Source organism: Dipodomys spectabilis, unplaced genomic scaffold (genome assembly GCF_019054845.1).
Source record: "Dipodomys spectabilis isolate Male_0828 unplaced genomic scaffold, ASM1905484v1 ptg000162l, whole genome shotgun sequence".
Classification (NCBI taxonomy): domain Eukaryota; kingdom Metazoa; phylum Chordata; class Mammalia; order Rodentia; family Heteromyidae; genus Dipodomys; species Dipodomys spectabilis.
The window spans coordinates 963,300-975,984 of record NW_024870839.1 but is presented as its reverse complement, the minus strand read 5'-3'; the positions used below and the strand labels follow the sequence as shown (position 1 = coordinate 975,984).

General features: G+C 40.3%; 1 protein-coding gene across 1 annotated transcript; it reads left to right on the top strand.

The window, feature by feature from the left end:
• Window positions 1-257: 257 nt before the first annotated feature.
• Ndnf (neuron derived neurotrophic factor) lies at window positions 258-7,516 on the top strand. Its single transcript, XM_042692991.1, has 3 exons — window positions 258-445; window positions 2,303-2,427; window positions 5,513-7,516. Exons 1-3 carry the CDS (start codon window positions 258-260, stop codon window positions 6,904-6,906), a joined length of 1,707 nt encoding a protein of 568 aa, XP_042548925.1. The 3' UTR covers window positions 6,907-7,516.
• The last annotated feature ends 5,169 nt before the right edge of the window (window positions 7,517-12,685 follow it).

Here is a 12,685-nt window from a genome sequence, read left to right as displayed (position 1 = left end):
CCACTTGAGCCACAGCACCGCTTCCAGCGTTCTCTATTTATGTGGTACTGGGGGAATCGATCCCAGGGCTTCATGCATGCTAGGCAAGCACTCTACCGCTAAGCCACATTCCCAGCGCAACATTAAACAATTTTAGGCACAAAAAAGTCTCCAAGTTTCTGCCAAATCCAAAGCATCACTGAACATGTTAGCACATTTCTCACCTGCAGCACTGTCTACCTGCAACACTCATGTCAGTGTGGCTTCTCGTTGACAGGATGGCACTGCTCCACTGGGGGCTGCTGTGGCTGCTGGTACCGCTCAGCTCAAGAACCCAGAAGCTCCCAACGCGAGATGAGGAGCTCTTCCAGATGCAGATCCGGGACAAGGCATTTTTCCATGACTCCTCTGTCATTCCGGATGGAGCGGAAATTGGCAGTTACCTCTTTCGAGACACACCTAAAAGGTATTCCCCCTGTGGACTGTCTGTATCACTCAAGAAACAAAGAAAGGCCACCTTTCAGAGGTAGATTCGGTAATCTGAAAAGCCACGGCTGGAGAGCATTTCCTCTTTGCTTTAAGTAAGGGACAGAAAATGGCAATGATGCTTCTGATCTTAAATAAAGTCTGTCTGTTCTCCTACTGTAATTTCCTTTGGAGTAGAAGCGGCCATCCCTACATTTCTTGCATTCCAGAATTATTGCTTTTTTATTTTTAGGACAATAGGACACATCTAAGGACACCAGGGTTAAAATGAAATTATTTGAATACACGTGATGTTTTAAGGGTTTACATTGTTTAAGAAAGATAATATTTAACAAATACAGCTAGATTTTAAGAGAATCATTCCAGTGATAAAACTGATACCATTCATTTCCTTTATCCCAGCATGAGCAAATTAATAAGTTCACATAATATTTCTAGGTATTTCAGAGATATGATTTTTATATATATTATATGTGTTTGTATCACATAGATCATAAGTGATTTATCACATATATTACACATACTATATATGATATATAATGTGTGATAAATCTATATAACAGATATATAGATATGTTATATCTATGATATATATCTTTCTACATATAATAGGATATATATCATATGTCATATATGTCACACATACAACATATCATACATATTATATATAGTTGGATATATAGCATGATATATAGCATATAATATATATGATATATGATGTTATATATTGTATATGTGATATATACCATATACAGATAATATATTATATGCTAAAACAATTATACATAAAATTACTTAATTTTCTATTCTGTGACTCCTCTCTACCTTTCATTGTTAATCATTGGATAGCTATATTTCAGAAACAATTTCTCCTTTGAACCTGAGACTCATTGGCATTCTAAGAGATAGACTTCCTTACACCATTAGTCATACAATTCCAAAGATCCATAGCTGTCTGTTCAGCGAACAGTGAACAGTAGTGGGTGAAGGCTGTGTCTTAAACCCCTTCCACTTAGTGCCCCAGCAGCATCAGCCTTTGGTTCATTGAAATGAATGTTATGATTAGTTTTTTTCTGAAGTGAACTAGTCTGTGGGTATCATTTCAGCACTGCTTCTGAAATGGTTTGTTTGAATGAACGTGATAAATAAGGAACTGAGTGAACACTTAAGTGGTTCTGTGATGGAGTCTCATGAACTAGAGAGCTCTTATGTGGTAAAAGCACAGAAAAGTAAAGGCATCGTGTCAGAGTAAGAGCCCTATGCCTCAAACTTTGGTTAGAACTATCTGAGCAGATGTGGATGAGTTCAGCCGTGAAGAGCAGCAATGTTTGTGAGCACATGAAGATGGTATTATCTAGCCAGAGGCCCTGGAACACAGAAGTAGACAGCCATGAATATGACTTTTTAAATTAGTAATGACTGTGTGAAGGGCCCAGAGGCTCATGGACAACATTAGCAAATTCATGGAAAACCAGCACCCGTCCTGCAGCGTGCCTGGACATACTTTTGGTTTTGACCTACATTGCATTGACAGGGTCTGTGTGCAACTACACCTAGGGTTAGATATAGGTAAGGACTGATTTTTAACACAAAATGCCTTGAGATTAATGTCTTCCCATGATTTCTTATTATATTTGTTGCTAGTAAATTCAGCTACAGTACCTTGAACTTTTGGATTTTCCCTACAGTTAATATGATCTTTTTTATGTTAAAGTGCCATTTTTATTTTGCCAGATGATTAAAACTGAGAAGCATGATTTTTTTTCCCAGTAAGTCTTGATAGTCCCTAGAGTCCCTTTTAGAATGCTCATGGTGTGAATCATCCACCTCCCCGCAGGTATTTCTTCATGGTTGAAGAGGACAACACTCCTCTGTCAGTCACGGTGACCCCATGCGATGCACCTCTGGAGTGGAAGCTGAGTCTTCAGGAGCTGCCTGAGGAAGCCAGCGCGGAGGGCTCAGGTAAGGCACTGGCTGACCTGGTCCCTGATCCCTGCATGGATGGCAGGAATGATTTATGCAACACAACACCTTCTGCCAGGAAGAAAAATCATCTGGTGGTTCACATCTATAATCCAGGTACTTAGGAGGCTGAGAGCTGAGGATCCTGGTTCAAAGCCAGCCAGGGCAGAAAAGTGAGACTCTTGTCTCCAATTAACCAACAGAAAAACGGCAGTTTCCAAAGGTAGAGTGCTAGCCTTGAGTGAAAAAGCTGAGGGACAAGGCCCACGCCCTGGTTCAGGCTGTACAGGAGAATCTGGAGCTTCTGGGAAAGAGAAATAGCTTGAGAGGACATTGATCTTGCTGGAACAAAACTAGAAGAGACCATCAGGGTACAAGTTGCAGGTGATTGGTGTGGACTAGCTTTATCATTATCCTTGATGTTTTTGTTGAACATTTGCATCACTGGGTGGACTTTAGTTTGATGCCTGGATTTTGCTCTCAGAAGTTCTGATGTAGCTGGGTGCTGGTGGCCCGAGTTACTCAGGAGGCTGTGATCTGAGGATTACAGATCATAGCCAGTCTGGGCAAGAAAGTCTATGACACTCCTATCTCCAATTAACTTTAAAAATAATCTATAAGTGAAGCTGTAGATTGCTAGCCTTGAACACAAAATTCAGAGACAGAGCACATGCCTTGAGTTCAAGTCTCATGACCAGTATCACATACATACATGCACATGATGATTTAATTATTGTAGAGTGTAGACTAGACTTCGGGTTTTTTTCCCCAGCATTCTCCCTGAGAGTTGTAGGTGATCTTAATACTCAGCCAAAGTGAAGACCTTTGTGTTCCAGGGAACATGGAGTTGAGAGTCATTTGGCAGTAGTCACAGGCAGGATGTAAAGAAACTCAGCTGCAAGAGTAAGCTAGACTCCTAAAGAAGATGCTGATATTGCAGAGCAATTTAAGAGCCATAGAGTGCTGCTGCTCCTTAGATGGGCAACAAAGCCTAAAGACTACAGCTGGAGAAGCTGGGACCACTGGTGTTCTACAAAAGGTGCTTACACGCTGTGGGACTGAGGAAATGTGGGAAATACCCATAGGGAGTGATAAGACTAACTGTTCACCACAGTCAAGACCTGGAACCAGCCCAGATGCCTTTTAATAGATCAAGAGATTGTGGTGTATATGCGTGTGTGTGTGTGTGTGTGTGTGTGTGTGTGTGTGTGTGTGTGTGTGTGTATATATTCAATGGAATTCCACTCTCCATTAGACAGAGTGATATCACATCATTTGCAAAGAAATGGAAGGACCTGGGAAAAATTACGTTAAGTGAAGGGAGTCAGCCCCAAAGAGGCAAAAGTTACACGTTTTCTCTCACATGTGGAAGTTAGAACAAGTTTCTAAATATATGATAAATACCTTGGGGTGGTAGGCAAGTGTATACAAATGTATTCACTGAAATAGGGTAGATTCAAGTGGGAGAACTCAGTGTCATTCTTTAGGTAAATTAATTAAAATCTATCTAAATTTATCTTCATTAAAATTCTTTAATAAAATAAGCACCAGAAAATGGGTACCTGAAAGGGTTGGGTGAGATTAGCGGGGGGGGGGGGGGGGGGAGGGAGATAGACAAATGAAGAGAATAAATGGGGAGAATGCAGTAAAAAAGTCAGTGTAGCCCACAAAATTAAGAAAGTGAGGAAGGGGTGGTTAGGGAGGTGGGATGAGAACGTTAAAGGGGTAAGGCTGATCATGACACATTGTATTCATCCACTGCTTTGTTGAATGACAACTCCTTGGTCCAACTATGTACAGATAACAAATTAAAAAAAAGACGTTTATACTGACATATATTAAAGCTTCATACAATTGCTAAAAATAAGATAAAAGACATGGATCTGCTATCTGCTATTAACAGCGTTCAGCCCATAGTTTGGAAATATGAAATTCTGTGTATCTCACTTCAAAATAACGAAGTTTGTTCCATTCTGGTTAGGCAGCCCTTCATTAGGGACTGGAAAGTTACTTGTTGTTAATATTTGATAATGACATTAACAAAAAATGGAAAAAGTACTTTGCCTTTAGGACTCACCTCTATTATCCCTTAGACTTAAATTTTAGCTACTTAAGTGTAGCCTGTATTGGAATCAGATTGTCCAGTACAGCTGCCAGCACTGAATTAATGAAATAGTGAATTAATGAAATAGTTAACCATCAACATGCAAATGGATTCACTCCTGTTCGTAAATAGATTGACAACTGGGATTAATAAATAAATCTCTAAATATACATAATAATAAGAATTATTATTAACTATTAATAATCTCTCTCTATATATGTATATAGTCTGATCTAAAACTTCCACCAACTTGATTCCTAAAAATAATTAAATTCAGAAAAATTCAGGAAGACATTATACAGAAACACTGTTTACAATGGTAAAAAAATTTGAGCAGTAATATTATGATATAATATTAAGTAAGAAACACAAAATTCTAAAAGCAGGTTTGTCTAGTTGCTTAACCTCACGAGAATAGCATTGAGCTTCAGAGAAAATGAACGGCAATTATATCAACTGGACCAAAATGTGGAAGGGGAAGACTGGATGTGAATAACCAATGCAGGAATAAAATACTCTTTGAATAATGAAAATGGATGGTGTCTGTGTGTGTGTGTGTATGTGTGTGTGTGTGTGTGTGTGTGTGTGTGTTCCTGTACTGGGGATTGAACTCAGGGTTGGGTGCTGTCCCTGATCTCTTTTGTTCAAGGCTAGCACTCTACTATTTGAGCCACAGATCACTTCTGGCTTTTTGTGATTAATTGGAGATTAAGAGTCTCAGGAACTTTCCTGCCTGGGCTAGATTTGAACCATAATGCTCAGATCTCAGCTTCCTGAGCAGCTAGGATTACAGGCATGAGTCACCAGCACCTAGCTGAAAATGCATGTTTTTTTTTAATCTTGGTTTTTTGGATCACATTTTAAAAATTATGAACATGTCTTCTTTTTACCCTGGGGAAACAAAAGACAAGCCGACGCCATAATGCATAGGCTGGGTAAACCACAGTGACACACAGCCCGTGTTTCTGTCATATCTTCCAGGTGACCCCGAACCCCTGGAGCAGCAGAAGCAGCAAATCACTAATGAGGAAAGCACAGAGCTGTTCTCCTACAAGGGCAATGACGTCGAGTATTTCATGTCCTCGAGTTCTCCATCTGGCCTATACCAGTTGGAGCTTCTTTCAACAGAGAAGGACACACATTTCAAGGTATATGCCACGACCACTCCTGCATCTGACCAGCCATACCCCGAATTACCCTATGACCCCAGAGTCGATGTGACTTCTCTGGGCCGCACCACGGTGACTTTGGCTTGGAAGCCGAGCCCCACAGCCTCTCTGCTGAAACAACCCATCCAGTACTGTGTGCTCATCAACAAAGAACATAATTTCAAGAGTCTCTGTGCTGTGGAAGCCAAACTGAGTGCGGACGATGCATTCATGGTAGCACCCAAACCTGGTCTGGATTTCAGCCCCTTTGACTTTGCCCATTTTGGATTTCCTTCCAATCCTCTGGGTAAAGAACGCAACTACCTTGCAAAACCATCTCCAAAACTTGGCCGCCATGTCTACACAAGGCCCAGGGCGGACATTCAGAAAATCTGTATAGGAAACAAGAACATTTTCACCGTCTCAGACCTGAAACCAGACACTCAATACTACTTTGACGTGTTTGTGGTCAACAACAGCAGCAACACTAGCACAGCCTACGTAGGGACCTTTGCCAGGACCAAGCAAGAAGCAAAGCAGAAGACTGTAGAGCTGAAAGATGGCAAAATTACTGATGTGTTTGTGAAGAGGAAGGGAGCAAAATTTCTACGGTTTGCTCCGGTCTCTTCTCATCAGAAAGTCACCATCTTCATCCACTCCTGTCTGGATGCTATCCAACTGCAAGTGAGAAGAGATGGGAAACTTCTCCTGTCTCAGAGCGTAGAAGGCGTTCGGCAGTTTCAGCTGAGAGGAAAACCCAAGGCAAAATATGTCATCCGTCTGAAAGGAAACAAGAAAGGAGCGTCCATGTTGAAGATCTTAGCCACCAGCAGGCCCAGCAAGCAAGCATTTCCATCCCTTCCTGAAGACATGAGAATCAAGACCTTCGACAAGCTTCGCACCTGTTCTTCAGCCACGATAGCCTGGCTAGGCACCCAGGAGAGGAACAAGTTTTGCATCTATAAAAAAGAAGTCAATGAACATTACAACGAAGAGCAGAAGAGAAGAGAGCAAAACCAGTGCCTCAGCCCAGCGACGAGGAAGAAATCAGAAAAGGTCCTCTGTAAATATTTCCATAGTCAAAACCTGCAGAAAGCAGTGACCACTGAAACCATTCGAGGCCTCCAGCCAGGCACATCTTACCTGCTGGATGTTTATGTGATCGGTCATGGTGGGCACTCTGTCAAATACCAGAGCAAAGTGGTGAAAACAAGGAAGAGCTGTTAGTTGTCTCCCACAGAGGGATGTGAGGTAGAACTCTAGGAAGGAGGTTGTATCACTTGATCTAGAAACTGACTGTACATGGAAAGAAGCATGTCAACCTGTGGAAGCTGACACTGATTGTAACTCAGAGGAGACGTGTTCTGGGGTATCCAGTGGTACCTACATGCATTCCAATCCAGAGGACATCTTAAAGGAACAGTCACTTCCTACCCCCCCCCCCTTTGCCCACTGCATGAACCACTTCTAAATTATTTTATTACCTGAAAGTTTTAAAAGATAATGCCACTCATTGCCCCCACTCCTGCAAAAGAAATCATTTCTCTCTATAGATGCTAGTGGATATATAAATTATTTTATAAAGTCTCGTTTTAAATGTCAGTGTGTCTATGATTGTAAACTATTCAATTCTTTCCTGTCCAAGTACAGATGGAGTCTAAGTATTATTAAGTGGACAGCCCTCTCGTCAGTTATATTGCTATTGTAAATTCTCATTTGTTAAGTAAAATGTTGAAATTCTATATGTATCTCCTGTACAAAGTGGACATACATTATATTCATGTACATATAATTAAAGATATTAGATTCTCTACTGTTCATTTTCCCAAGCAGCTAACCTTGTGTATTCAGTTTCCAATCTGTCCCTAAAACTGCACCTTTCTGTAATTTGGCACCAAAATGATCTCCTTTGAACAGACAAGGGGACACTACATTTCTCTACAGAGACTGTGGCATCAGAAGCAGCTATTATAAAGTGTATTTTGATAGTTAAAAGGAGCCAAGCATTGTTTGGGATGAGCGCTACTGCAGACTTGTTTTAGAAGAAGACATGACAAATGTTCCCTCGCAACCAATGAATTGTCCTAAAGTATATCAGATTTTAAACATTTGCTTTAGGTTGCAAAATTGAGGTACTCCCAAGTATTTTTAGTCTGCTTGAATATATTGAATATGTAATACAGTCAATATATATTGACTATATTATATCATTTGTATGATAGATATCATACATATATATATGTATGATGATATATATACATATATATGTGTATATATATATGTATATATATGTATATATATATACATATATATGTGTATATATATGTGTATATATATGTATATATATATGTATATATATATATATATATATATATATATATATATATATATATATATCATCAAGTCTTCAGGCTTGAACTGAGGGCCTGGGCACTGTCCCTGAGCTTTTTTGCTCAAAGTTAATACTCTATCACTTGAGCCACAGCTCCACGTTCAGATTTTTTGGTGGTTAATTGGAAATAAGAGTTTCTTAGACTTTCCTGACTGAGTTAGCTTCAAACTGTGATCCTCAGATCTCAGCCTCCTGAAAAGCTAGGATGACAGGTGTGAGCCACAAGCACCTGGCTTGAATATTATTTTAACCTCTACTTCAAGCAACTTATCAACCACCAAAATAGACTCTAGTTAGGAAGAAGATGACTTTGAAAGCTGCTCTTCCTAACATTGACAGGTTGCTGCCTTTAACCACGATTTTTTCTAGTAGTTTTCCCCACACACACACACCAGAAAAAAAATGTGCCTGCAGTGATTTAGGCAGATATAATAACTGAAGAGCCTACACAATAGCCGCTTGGGATGGTTTCATTCTCCAGAGATTCAGTCTGTAAATTGTGAGAACACAAGTCCAAGATTCAGAAAAGCTTGGAATTTCTAATCACTTAAAAACAATATGGCTTTAGGAAAAGCTGTTTCTTCATATCTTTTCTGATCTATAAAATTGGGTGGGGGTATATTTGAAGAAGATGGCATAGTCAGAGGCCAAAGTAAGACCCCAGTGCTTTTCTTTGGTATGATTCTATGACTTAACATTGTTCTCTACGTAAAAGTGAGGACAGCAGTGATCTCTCCTCATTGTCCTCTGTGTGTTGGCACTCAGGGCTAACCTTGGGCAGTGTGGGACCATCTACCACTGAGGGAGTAGAAGGGGGAATCCTACAGAAATGGGGTCTGCTCATCTTAGGAGAAAATATACCCTTCCTCAGTATTAATTGGCCCAGCCAACAATGACTATACCTGTGCACAGGAATGACACCCCCAAGAAAATTTTAGAACAAAAAGACCACAAATATGCAGTGACCATGTAAACAATCACCTTGGAAGTACACAAAATAAGTGGATATCTCAGATACATCATAGTCTATGTTATGAATGTGGGCCTTAGAGCCCCAACCTTTTCACATTACCTGCATATATATTATTGAGGGCAGTGTGTTAAATAGTGAATCAAAAAGTTACTCTTGGTTATGCTGGCTCATACCTGTCATCCTAGTAACTCAGGAGGCTGAGATCTGAGGATCATGGTTTGAAGCCAGCCAGGGCAAAAAAATGTCTATGAGATTCTTATCTCCTGCTCATTTCCAGAAAACCAGGAGCAGAGCTGTGGCTCAAGTAGCAGAGTGCTAGCCTTGAGTAAAAAAAAGCTCAACAGCCCCCCCCCCCCCCCAGGGCCTGAGTTCAAGCCCCCGGACTGGCATGTACATGCAGATGTGCACACACGCAAAGGAGTAAAAAGTTAACAGCTGTTTCTGGAGGTAATGGATTTAACTCTCAGATATTGTTTAATGCCCAAGAACCTGGGAACCAGGCCAAGCCTTTTGACTTTTCATCCAGATGTGATGGTGGTTTCTACAGATTCTAGGTATATGCAGAAATCTTTTCATGGCCCCAGTGAAATTTGCCTTTTTACTTGAAATTATAGACAAATGAAAGATACACTGTAAAATGCCTATTATTTATAAAGAAGGGGGAGATCTATTAAAGTGAAGTGCCCATATTTACTAACATTAGACTTTAAGAGAACTGAGGGAGCTAGGGTCAAGAAAAAAAACCTTGCTGGGTGCCAGTGGCTCACGCCTGTAATCCTAGCTACTCAGGAGACTGAGATCTGAGGATCCTGGCTCAAAACCAGCCCAGGCAGAAAAGTTTGTGAGACTCTTATCTCCAATTAACCACCAGAAAACTGGAAGTGGCACTGTGGCTCAAGTGGTAGAGCTCTCACCTTGAGCTGAAGAGCTTTGGGACAGCGCCCAGGCCCAGAGTTCAACCCCCCAAAAAAGGGAAAAAAAACTTGTTCTTCATTAACAAAAGAACCAAAAGCCAGCTAAGAAAACAGGTGGCTCAGACCTTTAATCCTAGTTACTTTAAGAGGCTGAGTTCTGAGGATCACAGTTCAAAGCCAGTCAAGGCAGGAAAGTCTGTGAGACTCTTATCTCCAATTAACCACTAAAAAGCTGGAAGTAGAGCTGTAGCCCAAGATCACTAGCCAGGAGCACCCAGACCCTGAGATCAAACCCCAAGGACCAGCACAAAAATAAATAACAGTAAAAGCATGTCTTGTCTACATTAAGCTCCAGGAGAGCTATGCTATGGCAGGCATTTGTAATCCCTGAGTACAATCATGACATTTAGGGCTGAAGAATCTTTAGGACATTTAGTTCTCATTTGGTTAATTTTATTTTTCAGGTACCAAATAAGAAATTCGAGACGAGAGACATAAGGATAAATTAAGAAAAGTTCTCAAAGTCAAAATAGCCAAGCAGTGGTACTCTCCAGATTCCAAAATTCTAGCCAGATCATTAAACACCAATTCTTGCTGTAGAAAAAAAAATTATTCTCAAATAGACACGGCCTATTTTTCTTACTTTGGATTTCCAAACAGCTTATTTTTTTTCAAGACCATTTCAGAGTTTCTTAAGAACTATGCGTTATCTATAATTGAGCACTCTAAATGTGCAAGGAAAAGATTATGGTGATTTTGTGAACTTAGAGATACAAAGATTTTAAATTAGACATGCATGCTCCAAATCTTGAGGTTTTAAGACTGTGAATGACTGAAGCCTATCCTCCTAGTCCCTCAGGAAGCTGAGATCTGAGGATGCTGGCTCAAAATCAGCCTGGGAAGATAATCCAAGAGACTCTTAACTCTAATAAATCAGCAAAAAGCCACAAGGGAAGTATGGCTCAAGTGGTAGCCAGCCTAGCAATAAAGTCAAGCAAAACCTCAAATGTTCTGAGTTCAGGCCTCAGAGCAGCACACACAAAATAAGATCATTGGTCTATAGCTTTAATGATGAATCCTGTTACTCTGGATGCAAAATTATTCAGAAGCTATACAAATCATAGCACACTATTTTCTTGCTTAAATCACTTCATAGTTGATATCCAGATCCATTTTTTAAATGTGTATGCAAAGATTAGTGGAGAAAAAGGCATACATACTAACATTTTTGTTACTCATACACATGTGTATATATGTATATATGTATATGTGTGTATATACACACATCTATGTGTATATGTATATGCATGTATATACACATATGTATATGTGTGTATATATATGTATGTATGGATAGACAGATAGATAGATAGATAGTTTGTGCTGGCCCTGGAGCTTGAACTCACAGTCTGGGCACTGTCTCTGAGCTGCTTTTGGCTCATGGCTAGTGCTCTGCCATTGAGCAACAGATCCACTTCCAGCTTTTTTCTCTGAGTAGTTTATTCGAGTTAAGAGTATCACAGACTTTCCTGCCCAGGCTGGCTTCGAACCACCATCCTCAGATCTCTGCCTCCTGAGTAGCTAGGATTATAGGCATAAGCCACCAGCACCTGGCATCATAACATTTTTTAAGTTTTAATTTTGGTATTAGGAATAGTCTAAAAGTCTAAAACACATTCATACACTTGACTTTTAGAGTTTGAGAACGTCTTAATGATTCTTAGTGTTTTGGGGAGGATGGCAGACCCCAGGGAAACACACACACACACACACACACACACACACACATGCATGTGCACACACACACACCTTTAACATACATTTCAGGAGATGTGATGAATACCAAAACAAGCTGAGTCCCTTTCAGTACTTCACCAACTCTTCTAGAGCCCCAAGCTCTACTAGCTAACTCCATATAGGTAGAATGGAAGGTCAGTTAAAACCTGAATTCAGATTCCTTTACTCCCAGTTGAACATTTCACACAGGACTTGGTTTCAAGTGTGTCTTCATTTTGGAGAGCCACAACTCATCTACAGGTCCCATCTTTGTCTCTGTGGGATGGCTATAAAACAAAACCAGAATAGGACACAATGTCTCTCTTATCACTTGGGAGCTCACTCGGGAGCTTCTTCCTTCCCCTGCTGCCCTATGGTGCGGCAGATATAAAATCAACTGCAAACTTGCCTCTTGTTTCTTTCCCAAGACCAAGAAGAGTGACTGCCACCCCTCACCTGTCTCTGTCATTGCCAAAAGAATCTTGAGTTTTCCCCAAACAATTTTGGCTAGTAAAATACACAGTAATGTGGACGTTAGCCCTTGTGGTAGTTCGAAGGCTGAGAAGCAGAGAGAATGGTTTTATCTCAGAAATTACTTCTGAGAAGAAGTTAGAGGTGTAATGCAAACCCTGATTTGATTCAGGGTTTGAATTCTACCCTACATACAATTCATGCTGGAAACTTTCACCCGAGTCATCATCTTCTATTTAGCTGTCAGCCCAATGCCTTTTTCACTTCCTTAGGAGTGGATAAATTCACTCAAGGAAATGATTTCTTCCTGTCCCTACAGTTCTCCTTCCCCACCTGTGAGAAACAATATTAGTAAATCAAATTTAGAAAGACTTTTTAGATCCACTTTTGACCTTTTCCTAAGGTCTGGTCTGCATATTTTGATGTATGCTCTCTTCAAGGACAGAGTAGATAAAAGGCAATTGCTCCATTTCACAGAAA